This window comes from Streptopelia decaocto (genome assembly GCF_964273445.1).
Source record: "Streptopelia decaocto genome assembly, chromosome: 12".
Taxonomy (NCBI): domain Eukaryota; kingdom Metazoa; phylum Chordata; class Aves; order Columbiformes; family Columbidae; genus Streptopelia; species Streptopelia decaocto.
This window is the reverse complement of record NC_138667.1, coordinates 3,808,969-3,830,210: the sequence shown is the minus strand read 5'-3', so window position 1 is coordinate 3,830,210 and position 21,242 is coordinate 3,808,969. Positions and strand designations below refer to the sequence as shown.

Sequence of the window (21,242 nt, the reverse complement as noted above, 5' to 3'; positions counted from 1 at the left end):
CTTGTGGTTTGTCTCGCCAAGGGGCGGGGGGGCCCGACAGCCTCACACAGCTCAGACCACAATGCGTTTTATTTACATTGTACACCTTAAGAGAAGATGCTTAAATAAAGCTGTGAAGAGTCAGGCAGCATCTTCGAGAGAATAAGTTAACGGCTGTTGCTGGGCCACAGCAGTGACTGGGGCAGCAGCTCCTCTGAACACCGGGAGGCGGGGAGAGGGTCCCGGGGTGACAGCCCACGGCTCCGGCGCTGCGCGGAGCCTCCACCACCCCGCACGCCGGAGCAGAGCAGTCAGTCCATGGACTGCGTGCCGCGACGGGCCCGTACAGCTAAAACACAGCAGGTAAAAATCCAGAGGAGTGGTGCAGGCCGGCTGCCCGGCCGGGAGCAGCAGTTCCCTTTTGGCAGGAGGTCTCAGTGGTGGCAGCAGCTGTAGAAATAGGCGCCGCTCCGCTGGCCCAGGTCAACGCCCTTCTCCTCTGGAAGAGAGCAGGGGCAGGCAGCTGCTGGCAGCCCACAGCTCCATGCCACGCGGAGCCCAAAAGCTGCAGGTCCCTGGGAAGGGGTTTGGTGTCCCCCCAGAGCAGCGGTGGGGCTCACGGCTATGGCACGGCCCAGCGCTGGAGGCACAGCCGGGCTGAGCGTGCCTGGGCAGGCGCAGAGCTGAGCGCCGGTGCCGCAGCCGGGCGAGGCTCCTGCCGGCCCAAGCACCAGGGCCACCCACAGCCCCGCAGGGCGGGCTGGCCAAGCTGAGCCTGGCCCGAGCAGCACAGGACACCGCGATGGGGCCCAGTCTCTGCAGGACAACCCCCGCACGGACCTGCGGCAGCCCCAGCGAGCTGGGGGCCAAGGAAGGGCCCTGCCAGACCTGCAGTGCTCATCCTCTCCACAGCACCTGCGCCCCCCGGCGTGGCAAAGGACGGATCCTGCTCCCTCACCTGTCATCACCTGGAAGGCGGTGAAGTGCACGTAGTCCTCGGCTACCTTCTGGAACAGCTCGTCTGGGGGAGGGCGGGCAGGGTGGGTGTGAGCAGCCCCAGCGCTAGGCAGAGCCCCCCAGCCCTGCCCATGCACCATCAGCAGCATGGAGGCTACTCACCCACACTCTGGCCGGTCTTACTGGAGGTCTCGAAGAGCTCTGCCTTGATCTCTGCAACGAGGGCCGGGGTTGGCACCAGGGGCAGGACACAGCGCCATGGGCTTGGCTCCCCCAGAGTCACCCCTGGGGCACGGCTGGTGACAGCGAGCTGGCGGGACACAGGGCAGCTCCGCGCTGTCCCCTCGGCCCAGCTGGTCACATGCCTGCCCGTGTCAGGACACGCTGTGCCCAGGCAGGTCCCTGGCAGAGCCAGCGCCTCAGCGCGCAGGGAGCCGGGCTGTGGATCCAGGGCCGAGGCAGAGCCCCTCGTGCTCCCCAGGCACACGTGGATGCTGCAGCTCCATACTCCCCAGGCCCCCCACCTGCTTGGAGCTGCGGGAGCCTGGGAGGGGCCAGCACTGCCCAGCCCCAGCATCGTGGTCCCGTGCGGTGCCCGGACGTACCGTCGGCATAGTCCTGCACGTCGTGGAAGTCGACCCCGCGCTTCCTCCTGTCCTCCTCCAGCAGGTCGCTCTTGGTGCCGCACAGGTAGATCCGGCAGCCCTGGGGCAGGCAGAGGGGCAGAAGGGATGTGCCCACAGGCCCAACCCCACCACCGGCTCCCGTTCCCCTCCGGTGAGGCTCCGCAGCCCCCCCGTGCCTCCAGCCCGGCCGGTACCTCCTCGCAGTTCTGCAGCTCGTTCACCCAGAACTTGGCTCGCTGGAAACTGCTGCTGTCGGTGAGATCTGAGGGACAAGGGTGAGACCTGTCCCGCCCTGGTCTGCCGACCCCCCGCTGCAGCGCCCGCCCGCCGGCCCGGCCCTGCCCGGAGCCCCCGGCCGCCAGCCCCGTGCTCACCGTAGCAGACCACGGCGGCGCGCGCCCCGCGGTAGTAGATGCGGCTCATGGCCTCGTAGCGCTCCGAGCCGGCCGTGTCCTGGGGACAGGGGAGCGCTCAGCAGGTGCGGGGGACCGGGAACGGCACAGCCCCTGGCCCCGCGCTTACCCAGATCCCCAGGGTCACCGCCTGGTCCCCCACCGATATCACCTTGGCCACGAAGGCGGCCCCGATCGTCTGGAAGACAAGGAGGAGCAGCGGTGGGGATCGGCCCGGGGACGCGGCGGGATCCTGCCCGGGGGTGCGGGGGCACACGGCCTGGGAACGCGGGGGAACGGTCCCGGGACACGGGGGAGGGGACAGGACACGAGGGGGCCATCCCGGGAGCACGAGCGGAACGCGGGGGGCACCGTCCCGGGCATATGGAGGAGCGGGCACGGGGGAGCCCAGCCCGCGGGCGGCCCGTCCGGGGCCGGTGCCGGGGCCGGCGCGGTCACTCACGTTCTGGTAGGGCCCGGGCCGGAAGCGGCGGTGCGCGCAGCGCTCCACCAGGCTGCTCTTGCCCACGCCCTCCTGCCCCAGCAGCACCACCTTGGCGTCCACCCGCCGCCCGCTCATCCTCGCGCCGCCGCGGGGCGGGGCCGCGACCGGGCGGGGCGGGGCCGGCGCGGAGGCAGCGGGGGGCGGGGCCAGAGGCGGAAGTGCGTGGGGCGAGGCGGAAGTGCGCGGCGGGGCGGAGGCGGCGGGCAGAGGCCGCATGGCGGCCGCCCAGCAGGCGCGGGCCGGAGCGGGCGCGGCGGCGCGGCCCTGAGCGGCGCCCATGGGGAAGTACTGCGCCAGCCTGGGCGTCCTCAAGGGGCCCTGGGACCAGGTGTTCGCCGCCTTCTGGCAGCGCTACCCCAACCCCTACAGGTGCGTCGGGGCCTGCACCCCCCCCACCCCCCGGGGCCTCCCCGCGGCCCTCCGCCCTCCTTCCCCTTCCCCAGCGCCCACCCCGCACCCTCTCCCCCGGCGGACCCCGCGAGATGCTGCCCTTCCCCCCGCCAGCCCGTTCCCGGTGCCCCGCGGGGCCGGGCCCTCTGCTCGCTGCCTCCACAGCCTTCTGGGCTGGGTGCTCCGCGCCGGCCGTTCCCGGGGGGCAGCTGGTTCCCCCTCTCCCTTAAATCCACGGCTTTTTTTCCCCCTGCCCCCCCACGCAGAGCCTGGCGGTTCCCAGCCCGGGAAGGGGGGTTTTAGCTGGGAGCAGGATCTGATGTTTTCTTCCCCCACCCCGTTCCAGCAAACATGTCCTGACTGAAGACATTGTGCACCGGGAGGTGACGGCGGACCACAAGCTGCTCTCCCGGCGGCTCCTGACCAAGACCAACCGTATGCCTCGCTGGGCGGAGCACTTCTTCCCAGCCAACGTCGCCCACTCCGTCTACATCCTGGAGGACTCTATTGTGGACCCCAAGAACCGAACCATGACCACGTTCACCTGGAACATCAACCACGCACGTCTCATGGTAGGTGCCTGTGTGTGGGTGCGCGGCCGGGGGCTGCAGGCTGCGGGCAGCGCCCACAGCTGGGCTGTGCCTCGTGCAGAGGGTGGAGGAGCGCTGCGTGTACCAGGTGAACCCGGAAAACAGCAACTGGACCGAGGTCAAGCGGGAAGCCTGGGTTTCTTCCAGCCTGTTTGGCGTCTCACGGGCTGTCCAGGTGAGTGCTGCCAGCTGCCCCAGCAGTGCTGCGTACCCTCTCTTGGGAGGAGCCTTAAAACTGCTGCTCCCCCCTGTTCTACCCCTTCCCTGTGCTGTTTTTTCCACCATTTCCCCCCATCTTTGTGAGGTCAGGAGCACCCAGAACCATCACTGCTGGTGGGCATGAGCCTACCGTGTGTTTGGGACTGGTCAAGCAGAGACAAAGGCCTGGGGGCTGTGTGTGATCAGGGGGTTGGGCTTGCACCTTCACTGATTTTTCCCTTGCAGGAGTTTGGTCTGGCCAGGTTCAAAAGCAATGTGACCAAGAGCACCAAGGGATTTGAATACGTGTTAGCAAGAATGCAAGGTGAGCACCTGAGGGCAGGCTGGGGCTGACGGGAACGGGTCTCCTGGATTTACAGGTCACACTGGGAACACTCCAGTCCACAGGGAGGTCATGGCTTGAACTCATCACACTGCAAAATCCTCATCCCTTGCCTTTGCTCAGGCGTCCTGGCACAGCCAGCTCATCCTGAGCAGCACAGCCAGGCAGCACTTACAGGACTGGAACACAGGCAGGAAGGGGACGTAATATGGCAGCAGTCACATGCCTGCAGTTCCCCTTCCTGCTGCGCCCTGACGCGGGCGGGTCAGGAGCGCCAGGCTCGGCTTCCCCCTGCGTGGGCAAATCACCCCCAGCCCGAGGGGATGGGGCCGATCCAGTTTGCGTCAGCCAAGACTCCTGTGCTGGGGCAGGGCGGGGACCTGCTGGGGCTGGGTTAAACAGCTTCCATGTTACAGGAGAAGCTCCGTCCAAAACACTGGTGGAGACAGCCAAGGAAGCAACCGAGAAAGCCAAGGAAACAGCTCTGGCTGCTACCGAGAAAGCCAAGGACTTGGCGAGCAAGGCGGCCACCAAGAAGAAGCAGTATGTGTGAGGGGCCAGGCACCGGCTGCGCCAGAACAGATAGGAGCCTCCTTGGGTTTTATATTTTTAAAGAAACTGTACAAGTCTGACAATCAGCTGCTGTTCGACCCTTTCTGAGATGTAATTATCATTAAATAATCTACTCCCAACTCTGATTTGGCTGGGGCTGGCCCGGAGCAGAGCCCAGTGCTGCCCTCCGCTGCCAGGGTTTTGGGCTTGCAGGCAAGACACAGGTGTGGGTTTCACTAAGTGCCTTTACTAGAATAGTGTTGGGTATGTACAACAGAGCCGGGGCTGGGGGCGTGAAGGCAGGTTGCTTAATGCACTCGTTTCCCCTTCCTGGCTTGCCGTGGCAGCAGAGCCTTCCTGGAGCCGCATCTGCTGGGGCTGTGCTGCCCCATGCCAGGTGGCCCCTGGCCCCCAGCCTGCCCAGGGGAGATGGGAGGGTGTCCCCACGACAGCTGGTCCCTCTTCCAGTGGGTGCCATGGTGTCTTGCCAGCCCAGCGTGCCCAGCGCTGTGGCCAGCACCGCTCAGCAGTCCAGCTGCAGGGGGCGAAGCTGGGTGCTGGCCCCTGCCCGTGGGCCCTGCCCCAGGCAGGCGTGATGAGCCCAGCGGAGGAGGCTGCGTTCCGGGCGGCGGGTAGGGAGGAGGCAGACAGAGCAGGGCGGGCTGTGTGCGCTGTCAGGATGTGGGGCTGCAGGGGCTGGAGTAGCTGTGGTCCCTCCCGGTTCCAAAGCCGGGCAGCAGGTCCCCTCCGAACACCACACTGTCCACCTCTATCTCAACATCCTCTGGGCAGCGGGGGAAGTTGGGTCAAGCCCTGGCAGCTTCACCTTCCCTACCCACCCACTCGCACGCCACTCACCTCCCTCGGAGGGCTCCGAGAGCTGGGACGAGTCCAGGCTGTCAGCCCGCGCCCGTTCCCCACTGGCGGGCGAGAGCAGCCACTCCAGCCGCCGACGCAAGCTCCGCTGCTGATTACGCAGCCGATCCTTGGCCTTCCGGGCTCTCAGCTCCTGCTCCTCCAGCCTCTGCGGGGATCCAGGGGGCCATAAGCAGCCCTGTTGCCACTCAGGGCACTCCAGCTGGGGCCAGTGCCAGGGCCACCCTCTCACCTGGATGTGAAGCCGGGCTCGGTGCAAGAGGCTCAGCGTGGAGGGACGGGCCGGCCCTGCCGGCACCTGCTGCTTCAGCCGCTCCAGGCAACACCGGAGCTGGGCTCTCCTGTGGCCGGAGGGGAGAGGGACGACACGGTGGTCAGCCCCGGGAGACCACGGGCACGGCCACCCCCGGTCCCGCCGCTCCCAAGTACCTGTGCTTCTCCAGCGCGTTGTGCACCGACCTGCGGGAGAGCCCCCGGGGATCAGAACCGGCGCTACCGGCCGCCGCCAGCCCCCTCCTCCCCAGCCCTGCCGCTCACCTGACGCTGCCCACGGCCCGGCGGGACCGCGCGGGGCACAGCGAGGCGTAACCGTGCTCGGCCTCGGCCAGGCCCGGCGGGTACCGGGGAGCGGCCGCCCCGCAGTCCCGCCGCTCCAGGAACTCGGCCGCCTGCAGCAGCACCTGGATGCTGGTGGCCGCCGGCTCCATGGCTGCGGGCGGCGGGCCGAGCTGCGCGCCCATTGGCTGCCGGGCGCCCCGCGGCGCTGACGTCAGCGCGGCGGGGAAACAAATTCGGGCGGGAAAGCGCGTGCTTCAAATTTGAATCGGCGGGAGGGACGCGGCGGGACACGCCCCCTGCCGCTCGGCCCCGCCCCCTGCCGCTCGGCCCCGCCCCCTGCCGCTCGGCCCCCGCCCCCGCGCGGCGCGCCCGCGGTTGTCGATGCGTGTCTGTGTGTGCGCTGTCACGCTTCGGCGCGGTCACGCGTGTGCGTCCACAAACAGTGCTCTCCCCCACTGCCACTCACCCACTCGGGACACCCGCTGCCCCCAGCCCCTCGCCCACCTGCCCCGGCGCACACCCCCTCCCGCATCCACGTGTGTCCGTGGGCCGGCTGCCCCCCCCCCAGCTCCCCCAAAATTGCCGCTCCCAGCGCCGCAGGGCCCGGCCAGGCGGGTTTAGCCGTTTATTAACATCGACCGGTGGGGAGGGGGGGGACCGCCGCGCCCCACGGGCGAGGGCCAGCTCCGGGCACGGCCCCGCGGCACCCGCCGTCATGTGAGGGCTGTTTGTGCCGTCTCGGGCCAGGCCGGGGGGAGACTCTGCCCCGGGCCCAAGAGCAGCCAAAGTTCACCTGAAAAAAAACCCACCACGAAGCACATTTCCCGCGGCGGGGCAGACGGCACGTGGCTCTCCAGGAGCGGGGCACGGCCCCAGTGACCGGGTGAGGCGACCCCGCGCCCACCGCAGCCCCGGCCACGCCAGCGTGGGGCATGGGCTGCTGCCCTGCGTGAAGTGCTGCTGCCACGAGTGGGGGGTCCTGCCGCCAAGCCCACGCAGCGCCCCCAAGGGGGTCGTGGGGCTGTGGAGCCGCTCAGCAGCTCTGGAGCGGCCACTGTCCCCCGCGGTCTGTGGCCTCCTACAGATGCAGATCTGGCACGGGGTCCCTCACTGGCTCCAGGTGCGCCGAGGCACGGGCGAGAGGTGCGCGGTGTAGCAATGCGTGCAGACACGCACGGGTTTCGGCTGGCCGTAGTGCGGCAGTGCCGTGGCGTGCGGTGAGCAGCGGGCACAGAAGATCTGCCAGCAGAGAGCCAGAGCGGGTCTGAGTGGAACCGGGTCCCCGGGGACCCCGAGCCCCCCAGCCCAGCCCTGTCCTACCTTCCCGCAGCTGCGGCAGTGGTGCCTGCGGCGCAGCAGGGTGAAGGGCGAGCGGCAGGCAGAGCACTGGCTGCACATGCTGTCCGGCACCCACTCGGGCAGGCGGCGGGCACCTGCTGGGCAAAATGCATCGGTAAAAGCCACAGGGGTCCCCCATCACCATCCTGGCTCCTGAAATGTCCCCATCCCCTCAGCTGGACCCCAGGACCAGCCCCAGGCCAGCACCCTGCTCTGATGCTGTGGCACCCTGGGCACCCCAGGCAGCCTTTTACCTGTCCTCTGGAGCCCGGCAGCCTCCGTGGGGCTGGAGCAGAGGGGACAGTCGGCGACCCGAGGAGCATCTACCAGGTGTGGGTCACCATCCTCTTCCTCTGCAGGGACAGAGGCTGTTGATGCTCCAGCCAAACCAGGGCTGAACTCAGCCCCATAGCAAATACCTCCACGGGCAAGGCTTGGGGCATGACCAGGCAGCTGTCAGACACCCTGGCTGAGCGTCATCCCCACGCCTGGTCCATGCCTCATCTTGCCAGGGATGGGTGATGGGCAGGACAGAGAGAAGCCATGCCCCGTGTCCCATGTCCCCGGGGATCACTCACGTCTGGCACCCGGTTCCTCCAAGGGCTCTGCCTGCGAGGCAACGATCTTGAAGACAGTTTTTAAGATGCTCCGCAGGTCACTGGCAAAGTTGGTCTGGAGCTGATCGGCCACCCCTGTGCCGGGAGGGTGGGGGTCAGGGTGCTGGGGGGGTCAGGGTGCTGCAGGGGGTGGCAAGGGAGTCACTCACCCGAGATGCAGACGAAGAGGGTGTGCAGCATGTCCTTGGTGCTGCTGTAGCGGGAGCGCAGCTCCAAGCCGTGGGCAGCCGGGGTGGCATTGAGCCCAGGGCTGCTCCCAGGGGACTGGGGGCTGCACGGGGAGGAGGTGAATGTCACCCCAGAGGTGGCACGAAAAGACCCTGTAGCAGCAGGCAGGATCTGCCAGCCCAGCCCCGCTCCCCCCGATACACACCCCCAGCGCCGGGCTGTGCCCGGGTCGTCCACCGCGCTGGAGGGTCCCAGCTGCGCTGTGCAGGTGGGGGGCAGTGGGGGGGCACAGGGCACCTCCAGGAGGCCCCAGGGAGCAGGGTGGTCCATGGCTGCCCCCCAAGCTGGAGGGGTGGCCGGGACACAGGGATCCTCTGACTCGGCTGTGCACAGGCTCCTCTCCAGCAGGCAGAGCTCCTCCATCGACAGCACCTGCAGCAGGTCCCTGTGGCGAGGGGGTGGCGTCAGCCCCACGTCACAGCCCCACTGCTGCCCCACGGCTGCTCTTGTGGGTGCCCGTTGCCCCAGACGCATACCTGATCTTCTTCAAGAGGTTGTAAAAGGGGCTGAAGACCTGGGACATCTGCTCAGGGCTCTGCTCCAGGCTGAGGGGACCCTCAGGGTAGATGAGGAGGCCGCTGCAAGGGGACAGAGTTCGGCTCATGTCAGGGGTCTGGTCCCCCCACAGCCCAGGACCCCGGCTCCTCAGAGAGGGGAAGGGGCTGGTACAGGGTGGGGAGCACCCAGCTACCCCCCAGGGCCCAGCACCCACCTGATAATGGCCAGGCGAGGGATGGTGAACATCAGCAGTGGTTCGTAGCCATCGATCATCTCCTGGGTCAGGTAGCCCAGGCGCAAGGCTCTGGGGGGGACACAGAGCGGGGCTGAGCCCCAGGACGCTGCCCCATTCACGGGGCTGGGGTCCCTGCTGCCCCCCTGCCCAGCACACGGTGCTCCTCACCTCTCCACCGTCTCGCAGAAGAGCACAATGATCTCCTGCTGTCTGTAGATCTCCTCAGGAGACTTCACCGCCACCAGGGAGGACACATAACTGGAAAGTCAGGGGGACTGTGAGGCTCCTTCAGCCCTGGCACAGGTCCCTCACCCCAGCAGCCCAAACCTGGCCCCCACCTCAGCTCAAACTCTGCGAAGAGCCAGTCGAACTGGATGAGCACAGCCCGGACGGGCTCTGGGTAGGAGCCGGGCTGGCTCAGGCTCTGCTCCCGCAGCACCGTCCGCACCAGTTCCAGGCTGCACAGCAGGTTTCTGGCCTGGGCCCGCAGCTGCGCCCCGTCCATCTCCTCCACCTCCAGGAAGGTCCCGGCCAGGAGACACTGCCAGGACCAGTGGCCATCAGGAGCCAGCACCCAGGGCAGCCCCTGTCCCCAGGGTCAGCCACGGTGGGATGCGCCATCCTGCCTGGTGCCCATCACCCCCAGCCTGGGGGAGCTGGACCCCACTGCTCGCCCCGGGGGCAGCATCCCTGGCTCACCTCAGCAGCAAACAGCATGTGGTTCCCCAGGTTGTCCACCAAGAGCTCCTCAGGGAACTTGACCAGGTAGTCACGGCTGTGCCGCTGTGTGGGGATGCACTCCTCCATGATCCGCTCCAGCACGGCCAGCAGGTGAGCCTGGGGAGGGCAGGGACATCACCCGCAGCTCCCCGGGGACACTGACGTCACACTGGAGCCCAGGCTGCCCCTGTACCTGGCTGAGGTGGAGCTGGTTGAGGAGCACCAGGTACTGCTGTGGGTCCAGCTCAGCATTTAGCCCGTTGATCTCAGCCACCACCCGTGTCACTCTCTCATCAGCAAAGAAGAACTGGGAGAGCAGGCGGGGGTCGGAGCGCTGCGGGGAGAGTGAAGGAGTGATGGCAGGAGCACCCTGCGGCTCTGGGCGCCAGCCCAAGGAGACCCCAAATCTCCAGTGCCCCAGCCAGGCTGGTTAGGGGCTGCTGGGATTTGCTCCCCTGCTCCCAGTCCCCCCTCAACCACCCACTCAGGAAGGTATGTGGGACCCCCACGGTGGTTCTGGCTTGGCCAAGCTGTGCTGGGTGCCAAGCACAGGCAAGGAAGCAGGCAGGCATCAGCCGAGCCCTCCCGGGGAGTGCCGCCATCCCCACCCAGCCGTGCCTCAGTTTCCCCAGGCGCAGAGCAGGATGAACAAGCTCGGCTGCATCCTGGCAGCGTGGGCATGGATCCGTGTGCGCCCGTAAACACCAGCTCAGGTGAAAGGTCCGCGGGGAGCCCCCGGCGGGGACCGGGCAGCCCGGAGGGACGTTCCTCGCCCCGTCTGTCCCCCATACGCCCGAGAGGCCAGAGGGACGGAGGGGACCCGGGGGAATGTCCTCGCCCCGAGAGCGGGCGGCGCCCAGACGGGCGCAGAGCTGCCCGCTGCTGCTCGCACCCGCCGCACCCCCGGGGCCGGACGCCGCCTTCTCCTCCCGCACCGCCCCGGGGGGCCTCCGCCGCCCCTCCCGCGCCCGCTGCCGGCGGAGTCCCCGGGCAGCCGCCACGGGGCGGGGGGCGGCCCCGGCGCGACCCCCGCGCTCTCACCTTGGGCCGGCGCAGCCAGCGACGGAGGGCGGCGGGCAGCATGGCGCTCCCCAGGCTCTGCCGCCGCCCGGCTCCCCGCGCCCGCCGCTCACCGACGGGGCGGGCCGGCACCTGGCACCGCCCGGGGGCGGACCGGGACTGTGTCCGCCCAGCCCGGGCACCGGGACGACCCGGCGGACCGGCCCCCGCCCCGCCAGGCCCAAGGCGAGACCCGGGGATTTCCCGCTGCTGGGTACCGGGAGGCGGCCGCCACTCGACGGACCGGTTCCCCGTGGCCAGGCGGGCGAGAGTGGCTCACCGTGGGGCGGGCAGGGTGCCCCCGCGGCTGCCCCGGCTCCCCCTCCCCGTTGCCGCACCTCAATCTCTGTTTCTGGCTCCAGTTCCCGACTGCCCCCCCAGACTCCCAGCTCTCTCAGTTCCCTGTCTCTTCCCTCCCAGCTGCCCTCTCCCTGCGGCTCCCGCAGCACAGCCGGTGCCTTCTGGGGACAGGGACACCCCAGAGATCCAACCCTGCAGCACCCCTAGCCTAGAGCATCCCCGGGATGGCAGGGGGCAGTGGGGGGAGGCCCCTGCAGGCACCTGCCTGGTCTCTGCAGCACGGGGTGCGGAGCAGGGTGCTGCAGACGGATGGGGGCAAAGCGGCCCCTTGGCAGATCAGAAGGGGCTGAGGGGCTCAGTAGAGGTCCCAGCGGGTGCTCAGGGCGCTGGGCACAGCAAACTGTCTCAGCCACGCTGGAGGAGGCAGCTGCCACAGGATGTGGGTGTTGATAATTCAGGTGGCTGAAAGCCTAATGGGGTGGATTCACAGGTAAAAAATCCAGCAAGGACGTTTAAATAAACACTTCCTCGTGTTGAGGGAGTCTCTGAGTCATGATGGTCCCACAGCACAAAGGCTGAGCTGGCTGGGTCTGGGTGCAGGGCTGCCTGGGTACCTGTTTGGGCTCTGTGTATCCCCATGGGCTCCAGCTCTGATTTTGGCCAGGCAGCACGTCCTGCTGGCTGTGGCTGCCGGTCCCAGTGTGCACAGTGAGCCCAGAGCAACCCTGTATAGGTTACAGTATCACAGTATGTTTGGGATTGGAAGGGACCTCAGAAGATCATCCAGTCCAATCCCCCTGCTGGAGCAGGAACGCCCAGGTGAGGTTACACAGGAAGGTGTCCAGGTGGGTTTTGAATGTCTCCAGGGAAGGAGACTCCACACCCCCCTGGGCAGCCTGTTCCAGTGTCCGTCACCCTCACTGAGAAGAAGTTTCTTCTCAAATTTAAGTGGAACCTCTTGTGTTCCAGCTTGATCCCATTACCCCTTGTCCTATCATTGTTTGCCACCGAGAAGAGCCTGGCTCCATCCTCATGGCACTCACCTTTTATATACTTACAGACATTCATAAGGTCCCCCTTAGCCTCCTCTTCTCCAAACTAAAGAGACCCAGCTCCCTCAGCCTTTCTTCATAAGGGAGATGCTCCACTCCCTTCAGCATCTTTGTCGCCCTACTCTGGACTCTGCAGCAGTGCCCTGCCTGTCCCACAGCCGCTGTCAGTGCTGCCCATGGCATTTTGGGGGGCACAGTGGGCTTTCCTTGGTGACCGAGAGCAGGGGGCTCCACGTGTCCCTGTGTCACCAGCACCACGCTCTGTTCCACCACAGGAGGGCAGCTCCAGTGACAGGAGGTGTTGTATGGAGTGAGGTCTGGCCTCATGTAGACCAAAGCTGTGACGGGTGGTTTTGGAGTGACACATGGCCCCCAGCTGTGCTGCAGGGTGACACTGAGGCTGGCAGGGAGGTGGGGGGCTGAGCTGGCCCTTAGTTCTCCCCGGGGGGCACCTGGGGCTGTGGGAACTGGTGGGACTGCACGGAGGATCAGCAGAACCCCACGGGCAGCCCGGGAGCGGGCAGCAGCGGGACGGCCGGGATGGGAGAGCGCGGAGCCGCGGGTCGTGGCGGCGCCACTACCTCCCCCCCGCCAGGTGGCGCGCTGTCGCGCAGTTCTGCCCTCTCCCAAAATGGCGGCGATGGCTTCACCTCTCTGGGCCTTCCCTCCTCCCTCCTTCCCCCCGGGCAGGGGCCGGACGGGCCGCGCCGCCATATTGGCTGTTGTCCTGGCTGCGGCGGGCGGCGGGCCGCGCTCGCCATGACTCGCAGGCGGAACAAGGCGGCGGCAGCAGCGACGGTGGCGGGTGTCTCCGGGCCTCGCCGTGAGAGGGTGACGGGTTCCGACGCTGGGCCTCCTCCCCCTCCTCCGCCACCGCCGCCCCCACCGGAACCGCCCGCCCCGCCTGAGGTGGCGGCAGGAGCGGGCGGCAGCGGGGAGCCCGGCAGAGCCTCCGCTCAGGTACCTGCGGCGGGACGCTGGCGTTGAGCGGCTTCAGCGGTGCGGGGCTGGACAGGGCCCGGGAGGGCTGGAGGCTGGACCGCGGCGGAAGGCCCTGCCCAGCCCCGCTCCGAGCGCGGAGCATCCCCGGGCACCCGCGGTGCCCCCGTGTCCCTCTCCCGGGTTTGGAGGCTCCGCCGCGCCCTCGGGGCGGTGATGGGGTGTGCCGAGGTGGGGGACACCGCGCCGAGGGGAGCGGGAGGTGCAGCCCCAGCCCTTTCCCGCGGGGCTTGGCTGCCTTGCGGCTGTGGGAGCCGCGTTTGGCGACATCGCGGGGCTGGTTTGGGTCCGTGGGTGCGCGGGCAGGGCGGCCCCTGGCGCTCCTGCGGCCGCAGGTGGGGAGCGGCTGTGGGCTGGGGGGTGTGGGGCTGCAGCGGGTCGCGGGTGGGTGGCCGGGGTGTGTGGAGCTGCAGCGGGTCGCGGGTGGGTGGCTGGGGCGCTGGGCTCCCGCCGCAGTGTGGATCCCAGGGGCTGCAGCCGGTGTCTGCCAGCAGCTCAGGGAAGCTCGACTCAGCCTTTGCTGGAGAGGGTGAACCGACCAGCGAGCCTGGCTCCCACCATCGCCTGCTGCTCCCCCTTGGCAGCACCAGCAGCTCCCAGTGGCGTGAGAGCGAAGGGTTCTCCCGGCTCCGGGGTCTGTGCACCCCTTGTCCCATCCCTGCATGCAGGGACATCTTGTCGATCTGCCCAGGGGACTCGTGTGCGCTCCGGAGGGCAGAGCCCCGGGCTCAGGGACAGGCGCGCTCGCCCAGGTGGCACAGCGTGCGTCGGGGCTGTTTCCACAGCTTCTTCTCGCGGGAGGGTCCAGCCTTACTGCAGTCCATGGCAGGTGGCAGGCATCTGCCAAATGGTCTCCCGCGCCTCTGGCTGCCTGACGCCCCTCGCCGTGCCCGGCTGCTGCCGCCCGCCCCGGGTTGCGGGTGGGCAGATGCGCTGGGTGTGTTGGGGAGAGCCGTCCTGTCACCCGCTGCGTGCAGCAGTGGCCGCATCTGCCGCTGCTGAGACACAGGGTGGCCTGGGAGCCGCCTCCTCCCCGTGGCCGGGTGGGCAGGGGGGCTGTGCCCCCCCTCTGCTCTCCTTGGCCTCTGACCTTTGCTTCACCTTGAGCCTGGGAGACGCCATCTGTTTCGCAGCAGCAGTTCAATGTGCGGCTCATTGTCGCGGGGCCCTGCCGCGGCACAGACAATGGGGGCCCCCTCGCCTGCGCCACGCTGGGCTCGTCACGGCTGTCAGGGCTCCGGCGAGCCTGTGGGCTGTGGCCCCGGCTCCTGCCGCAGCGCCCGGCGGGAAACCCCAACCTGGCTGCCCCATGTGGGGAGAGCGCGGGGCAGTGCTGGGGACTGCACCCCACCCCACAGGGCTGTGCCGCTGGCTGCACAGAACAAAGAGGCTGGCGGGAGGGCCCGGGGCTCTCGGGTAACGTCGTGGGTGGTCTGCGATGGGTGAAGAGGTGGGGTTGTGGTTGCCAGACACCCCGCTTCGTATCCCTGCAAGGTGATTTCTGTAGGTCTTGCTTTGCCATGCACATCCCCTTGGTCCTGCCGTACCAGAAGTGACAGTTGGAGTTGCTGGTGGCCACCCAGCCTTGCTTGGTGGTGGGGCTGTCTCTTTAGCATGGTGTGGTCTTCCCAAAGGTCCAAAATGCGTGCAGTTGGCATGTGGCAGGCTGGCAGCAGCTGGGCAGCCTGAGGCCGCTCTCCTCCGGTGGGAGGAGGTTCAGTCCCCATGTAGCTTACAAGAAATTCTCTCATTTGGTGTCAGCATCCTGAGGTCTCATTTGCTGCCTTGTCTGCCCTGCACCTGTGCCGACCTGGGGCCCTGCCATGTGTCAGCTGACGTCTGGGGTGACTCGTGGTCTGTGTGTCCTTCTGCAGGTGCTGCCCACCGCCAACCAGTCAGTTCAGACATGCTGCCTGCTCTGTCACCGGGAGCGCAAGGACTGGGGAGGGCCATCCCACAATGGGCTGGTTTCCCCGGGCGAGAGGCTGCCACCGGACTTCGTGCCAACGCTCGTGCAGAACCTCCTGGGAGAAATGCCGCTGTGGATCTGCCAAAGCTGCCGGAAGAGCGTGGAGGAGGAAGAGCGGCGGGCGGTGCAGGAGCAGGCCCTGGCGGTAAGCGGTTATAGGGCTGGGGTTGGAAAGGCCGGGACCGTAGCTCCCAGGACCGTGGCGCTGATCACCCTGCTGGATGTGCGGGTCCCCTCCTCGCTCGGAGCCGAGTGCCTTGGACATCCTAGCCCTGCTGCTCCCTGCAGCCACGCTGCCCTCCCTGGGCTGCTGCTGCCTCCGTGGGGAAGCGCTGCGGTGAGGCAGAGCGTGGCACCGTGGAGGCTTGTCAAAGCCACCAGCCCTGCTCTGCTGTGCATTGTGCACTGTGTCACCCCAGCCCCAGGGCTGCCCCCCACCCTCACGCCGGGTCTCCCTGGAACAGTAGCGTGTGCCAGGGCACGTGCCTGCCCGTGTGTAGAGCTTGGAGGCAGAGCAGCTCCCTCCTGCTTGGCTTTATTTAACGGTGGCCTGGTTTGAGTGGGACTAGGGCATGGCCCAGCCATGCTGGCTTGGCCCTGGGAGCCCAGCTGTGTTGCTGTTGGACAGAGGGGCTGTTTTCTGTCCCCAAGGTGGTGACAGGAGTGGTCCCCATGTGCTGAGCCCCTGCTTCAGGGCCTTAGAGGGGGTCTTGGTGCAAGTGCCATGAGGCCAAGGACCTCCCGCTTCCCCTCTCGCCCTGCTGCTGCTTCACTCTGTGTTTTCCTTGCCAGGTTTCGTTATCCCACACATCATGCAAGTCACAGTCTTGTGGGGGTGGCTCCCACTCCCCTTCCTCCTCCTCCTCCTCTTCTTCCTCCTCGTGTCATGGGAACTCAGGGGACTGGGACCCCAGCTCTTTCTTGTCTGCTCACAAGCTCTCGGGCCTCTGGAACTCGCAGCACACCAATGGGGCAGCGCAGGGCAGCCCCCTTGGGGCCCCCTCTGCTGCACTAGGTGAGTTGAAGCCGGCTGTGGGGTTGGGCAGAGCTTTCTGCCCACTCCTTGGCTTGGGCAGTTTCCTTGTGGGCACCCGTCTGGTAACAGGGGTGGGCAGGCTGGGCCTCTGCCAGTGCCAGCAGGACGCCTGGGACTCTGCAAAGGCCAAGGGTGCAGGGGGCCGGCCCTAGCTCCCCTTTCCTTCCAGGTGACAAGCACCCAGGCCTCGCTCTCCCTCCAGAGTGCACCAGCCAGACGCCTGCCGTGGCGCCGGGGCTCAAGGCCTGTCCCTACAGCCACGCAGCCTCCCCCGCCGCCAGCAGCGCTGCCCCGGGCTCGCCTCTGCCTACCTCACTCGACTTCTGCAAGACACTGCCGAAGCAGTTCAAAAGCATGTGCCGGAGGGCCACCCCGCCAGGTGCGTGGCCAGGGGCAGGGCTGGCTGTGTCCTCCTGGCCTGCAGCTCCACACAGCCCGCGCTGCCCCAGCACCTTTTGCCTTGCTCTGCTCTTCCCAGTTCTTGTGGGGAGACATGGTGCTGCTGAGGCCCCTTGTGAGCAGGGGTGGCTTCTAGCCCAAGTGTCCTGCTGCCTGGGGGGGGCAGGGTTTGTCTCACAGAGAAGTGGCCTGTGCAGAGGTGGTGGGTGGCCCTGAGCCCAGCCCTGGCCAGTGCAGGACAGCTGGTGTCTGACTGTCTCTGCTCCTGCCCCTCTGCAGGTGAGGCCTTCCACTCCTCGGAGCATCATCAGCACTCGGACCTCACTGCTCCTCCTAACAGTCCCACTGGCCTCCCCTCCCAGCCGCCGGCGCTGATCCCCTCCAAGCCGACGCCTGCCCATCCGGGGCCCTTCAGCTCCCCACCCCACGTCCCACAGGCCGCGCTCTTCCCCATGCCCAGTGCGCAGGCAGCAGCCCCGAAGCCGGCGTCCGAGTCCCCTCCCACTGGCACGATTTCTCACAGCCTGGGGTCGTGTAAGAGCCCTCACCTACCCCCTGCCAACGTGCCGCTGCTGAAGATGCCACCTCCGCTGTCAGGCTGTGCTCACCCCTGCAACGGGCACTGCAGTACGTCGCTCATCCCTTCTCCCTCTGCCCACCAGCTGCCCAGCTCGAACAGGTGAGTAGAGGAGCCCGTGCCTGTGTCCAGCCTCTCTCCTCGCTGGGCAGTGCTGCCCTTTCTCCCACCTGTGCCCACGGATGCGCTTTTCCCTGTGGAGGGACTGGCTGCCCTGACGTGGTGGTGTGGGGAGCTGCTGTCTGTGTGGGCCAGTTCTGCTGCTGCAGACCCCTGGTCTCTGAGGGTCAAGCTCTTTCTCTCCCCACATGTCTTCTCCCTGCGGTTCTCCTGTAGTAACTGTGGTGCAGAAGAGACTGTGCTTGCTCCTTCTCCAGCTAAAAGACCCAAAGGAGCCGCCCGGTCAACCTGCTGTTGGCCAACAGGACTTTTGTCAGTGAGACCCGTCAGGCAGCTGTGGCACTGAGCAAAGGTCCTTGGAAGATGAAGCCTGTGGATTTGTGGTTCTGCTCTCCTGCTCCTCCGGCCCTTTCTGGGCTGCCTGTGCCCTGGAAGAGAGCACGCTGAGTCGCGGGTGCTGGTCCCTCTCTGCTGATTAGTGCTCCCTGTGGAGGGCGAGCCGGGTTCTGAGCTGGAGCTCGAGGAATGGTGCTGTGGGCCCTGCCCGGGGCTCCCTGGCTCTGAGCTGGGGGTCTGTGCCTGCGGGAGCCGGGCCTGCCTGCGCGCGGGGCTGTCTGGCAGCTGCATGCGGTTCAGCGTTCCTGGGCTACCTGCCGCCCCCAGTGAGTACCGGTCCCTGCCCTGGAATCAGCTGGTGGCCTGGCAGGGGGACGCTGCTTTCTGGGGCTCTGGTGTGCCAGCCTCCTGCCTGCCAGAGGCCCTGGGGGGCGAGGAGCGACAGATGTCTTGTGCCGTGGGCTCCTCTGGCATCTCCCCTGCAGGAGGAGGATGCAGGGAAGGGGGTTTGTCTGTGAATCCTTCTGCTTGGGCACGAGCTGCCCTGGGGGGGATGTTCCTAAACATATAGTGTGGGGCAGTTTTTGAGACCACCGGGCTCCTGCTCACCTCTTGCCCTTCTCCCCTTCTCCTCAGGGACCCCTCTTGCAAAGGGCACAAATTTCCCAACGGTACCAGCTGCCACCCGCCGCAGCCGTGCGAGGCAGACGAGGGGCTCGGGGAGGACGAGGACAGCAGCTCGGAGCGCAGTTCCTGCACCTCCTCCTCCACCAACCAGAAAGACGGGAAGTTCTGCGACTGCTGCTACTGTGAGTTCTTCGGCCACAATGCGGTGAGTGAGAGGCTGATCTGCAGCCACCCCTGATCCTTGTGCTCTGCAGTGAGATGTTACACGGTCTGTGTGCCGAGAACGCAGAGGTGGGCACATTGGCCAGGGCTGTTTCCTGCCACCATGTGCGTCCCTCCTTCATTTCCCTCCTGCGTGCTGGTCCCCTTGTTCCCTTCTTCCAGCCGCCTGCCCAGCCCTGGGGCTTGGCACAGCTGGCCAAATCCTGCAGCTTGGTGCTGGGAAAGAGTTCAGTGGGGGCTGTGCCAACTTGTCTCGCTGAGACCTTGGGGAACGGAGCATTTGGGGAGGTTGGTGGGGGACGAGTGGGTCGTGCTGGCTTTGCGTGCCGCCTGCCCTGACAGCACTGCCCCCCCGCAGCCCCCGGCCGCTCCCACGAGCCGCAACTACGCTGAGATCCGGGAGAAGCTGCGTTCGCGCCTCACCAAGAGGAAAGAGGAGCTGCCGCAGAAACTAGGGCACAACAGTGGCTCGGGAGAGCCTGCTGTGGACCACCGCAACGTGGACGAACTGCTGGACTACATCAACAGCACGGAGCCCAAGCCCCTGAACAGTGCCAAAGCAGCCAAGCGGGCACGGCACAAGCAGAAGAAGAAGGTGAGGCTGGGCGGGGGGAAGCGCTGCCTGGGCACAGGCTGCAGGAGAGAGGTTAGGGGAAGACTGTGCAGGGCTTTGCCTCATCTCCCTTACATCCATTTGGTGTCCTGAACGCTCCGTCCTTTGTTGTCCCTTTCCTCTGAAGTGGCAGCAGTGCCTGGCTCCATGCAAGGCTTCCCCTGTGCCCCCAAAGGCCAGGCCAGCCCAGACTTCCCCGGTGCTCTGGGCTGCGCTGTCCTACCTGCTCTGACAAATGCCACACATCTGTGGCAAAGAGAAGCGATGCCGTGACAGCTTCTGCCAATGCCTTGTGCCCAGAGCAGTGTCTGGTGTGCAGTGTGGTGGCTGTTGTGGTGCCCAGAGGGGACACACAACAGATCGGGCACTGTGGAAGATGCGGGGTGGCTGTGTTGAGCACTGGCAAAGCTGGTGCATGGCAAGCCAGCCCCATGGGCTCCTCATGTGACACTGCGGCTCTGGCCACCCACCCTTCATGGCACCTGTGTTGCAGGAGAAGGAGAAAGCCCAGCTGGAGGCGGAGGCCCAGAAGCGGGCAGAGCGTGTCCCTGCGGCCAGCCAGGCCAGGGAGCCGCCTGAGGAGAAGCTGCTGGAGTGGCCAGAGCTGGAGCTGGAGCAGGTGAACAGCTTCCTCAGCAGCCGGCTGCAGGAGATCAAGAACACCATCAAGGACTCCATCCGGGCCAGCTTCAGCGTCTATGACCTCAACCTGGATGTCAACGACTTCCCCAAGAAGGCAGCTGTCCTGGAGCAGAAGAACCTGCTCTCTCACCTCAACGGCTCCTCCGACTTGCAGGACATAGACCTGGCCTTGGCCCCGCTGAGCCTGGGCCCTGCCAAGAGCCAGGCGCTGCTGCGGGGCGAGCCGGGCCCCCGATGGGGCGAGGGCCAGGGGGAGCCACCGCCAGCCCCGGCAGCCGAGAACGGCGTGGTGAAGCGCCTGAGCGCCGTGCCCAGCCTCTCCCGCATGATCTGGGTGCAGTCCAAGGCTGCGGACTCTGCCGCCGACAGCAGCGGGCTGAGCCTGGAGCCCAAGGAGGGGCCGCAGCACAAGGGGCCAGAGCCGCCGGAGCCAGTGCCTGCAGGGAGCCGGCAGCGGAAGAACAAGCGGCAGAGTGGGCAGGCGAAGAAAGGGGAGGGAGCTGCTGCGGCTGCTGGGGGCCAAGCCCGGCTGGAGAGCCCTGGGGCGAAGGGACAGGTGCTGGGAACCAAACACCCTTCCAAGGCCAGCGCCGCAGAGCCGCAGCGGGCAGGTGGCTGTGCCGAGCCAGGGGAGAGCGGCAAGGGGCAGCCATGGGGCAGTGGCGGCCGGACGGAGAAGGAGAGAAGCAGCGAGTGGAAAGGCCGGAGGGGAGAGGGCAAAGCGGAGCTGCTGGAGCTGGCGCAGCAGCCGCCTGCACCCCCTGCCCTGGGGGGCTCCCCCCAGCCCAAGGGCAAGAGCAGGAAGAGCCGGAACAAGGTGGAGAAATCCAATACCTCAATTGGTGAGTGAGTGTCAGGAGCGCCATGCTGCACTGCCCTGCTCTCAGTGGCCCTTTCTCCCTGATTCCCTGCATATCTCCCTGTCCATCGCCTCCCCGCCCTGTCCCCACTGCCCTGCCAGCCCCCTGCCCCTCCGGCAGCGCTGACCTCTGCTCTCTTCTCCGCCAGATGACGTGTTCCTGCCCAAGGACCTGGACGGGGCCGAGATGGATGAGACTGACAGAGAAGTGGAGTATTTCAAGAGGTGAGGGGGGGCCGTGGGGAGCTGAGCGCTGCCTGGGGAGAGCAAGGGGCTGGTGCTGACCAGGACTCTCCTCTCCCTGTCAGGTTCTGCCTGGACTCGGCCAAGCAGACACGGCAGAAGCTTGAGGTGAACTGGACCAACTTCACCCTGAAGAAAACCACTTCCAGCGCAGCCCAGTGAGGTGCGGGGGGGGCCACCCCCCACCCACGGCCGCTCGCCTCTCCTCACTGTGCCCCCGCCTCGCCTCGGTGGGGTCTCCTGCTCTGCGGGGACCCCGGTGCTCTCCTGCCCCGCGGGGACCCCCGGGGCTCCCCCGTCCTCCTGCCCCTGCCCGCGGGGTGACCCCGGCCGTCCTGTCCGCCTCCCCGCAGGCGCCCGGCCCCCTGTGCCGCGGGGAAGGACCGTGCTGGACCCAATAAAGAACTTTTTAATTTTTTATTTTATTTAAACCCCGCTGTCTGCTGCTTTCTGCCGTGGGGAGGGTTAAGGGCAGCGCCGTGCGCCTTCTGCGGAGATTTGGCCGCCGAGGCGACCCGTCGGGCTCTCCCTCTGCTCCCGCGCGGTGCGGGCGTGGCGCCGCGTTGCTGGGCAACGGCCCCAGTCCT

The 21,242-nt window shown here is 67.1% G+C and overlaps 5 protein-coding genes across 6 annotated transcripts; 2 read left to right on the top strand and 3 right to left on the bottom strand.

The window, feature by feature from the left end:
- Positions 1–51: 51 nt before the first annotated feature.
- On the bottom strand, positions 52–2,587 carry RAB24 (RAB24, member RAS oncogene family). The gene is made up of 8 exons (XM_082063705.1): positions 2,418–2,587; positions 2,085–2,153; positions 1,937–2,015; positions 1,757–1,824; positions 1,542–1,641; positions 1,099–1,149; positions 938–1,000; positions 52–478 (listed from the first exon to the last, which is right to left on the bottom strand). The coding sequence occupies exons 1-8, from the start codon at positions 2,532–2,534 to the stop codon at positions 414–416; spliced, it is 612 nt and encodes a 203-aa protein (XP_081919831.1). The 5' UTR covers positions 2,535–2,587; the 3' UTR covers positions 52–413.
- A 28-nt stretch (positions 2,588–2,615) lies between these two features.
- On the top strand, positions 2,616–4,672 carry PRELID1 (PRELI domain containing 1). Its single transcript, XM_082063701.1, has 5 exons — positions 2,616–2,828; positions 3,196–3,421; positions 3,501–3,614; positions 3,884–3,962; positions 4,397–4,672. Exons 1-5 carry the CDS (start codon positions 2,737–2,739, stop codon positions 4,531–4,533), a joined length of 648 nt encoding a protein of 215 aa, XP_081919827.1. The 5' UTR covers positions 2,616–2,736; the 3' UTR covers positions 4,534–4,672.
- Positions 4,673–4,767: 95 nt separating this feature from the next.
- MXD3 (MAX dimerization protein 3) lies at positions 4,768–6,162 on the bottom strand. Its single transcript, XM_082063702.1, has 5 exons — positions 5,946–6,162; positions 5,838–5,867; positions 5,641–5,749; positions 5,391–5,556; positions 4,768–5,316 (listed from the first exon to the last, which is right to left on the bottom strand). The coding sequence occupies exons 1-5, from the start codon at positions 6,146–6,148 to the stop codon at positions 5,207–5,209; spliced, it is 618 nt and encodes a 205-aa protein (XP_081919828.1). The 5' UTR covers positions 6,149–6,162; the 3' UTR covers positions 4,768–5,206.
- A 415-nt stretch (positions 6,163–6,577) lies between these two features.
- Positions 6,578–10,736, bottom strand: LOC309444963 (lateral signaling target protein 2 homolog). Of its 2 annotated transcripts, none has more exons than XM_082063320.1 (13): positions 10,644–10,736; positions 9,796–9,936; positions 9,582–9,719; positions 9,221–9,423; positions 9,051–9,140; positions 8,862–8,951; positions 8,626–8,727; positions 8,295–8,534; positions 8,071–8,192; positions 7,883–7,996; positions 7,559–7,657; positions 7,287–7,402; positions 6,578–7,205 (listed from the first exon to the last, which is right to left on the bottom strand). In XM_082063320.1, exons 1-13 carry the CDS (start codon positions 10,683–10,685, stop codon positions 7,074–7,076), a joined length of 1,629 nt encoding a protein of 542 aa, XP_081919446.1. In that variant the 5' UTR covers positions 10,686–10,736; the 3' UTR covers positions 6,578–7,073. The 2 variants fall into 2 exon arrangements, with proteins under 2 accessions (XP_081919446.1, XP_081919447.1); XM_082063321.1 differs by having other exon boundaries at positions 7,287–7,399.
- Positions 10,737–12,644: 1,908 nt separating this feature from the next.
- Positions 12,645–21,080, top strand: FAM193B (family with sequence similarity 193 member B; the record flags this gene model as incomplete). Its single annotated transcript, XM_082063306.1, is given in 11 exon segments — positions 12,645–12,678; positions 12,681–12,973; positions 14,887–15,126; positions 15,774–15,996; positions 16,187–16,396; positions 16,696–17,095; positions 18,086–18,281; positions 18,657–18,893; positions 19,405–20,395; positions 20,562–20,637; positions 20,721–21,080. Coding segments are annotated over 11 exon segments (2,997 nt in total). The 3' UTR covers positions 20,818–21,080.
- Between the last annotated feature and the right edge of the window lie 162 nt (positions 21,081–21,242).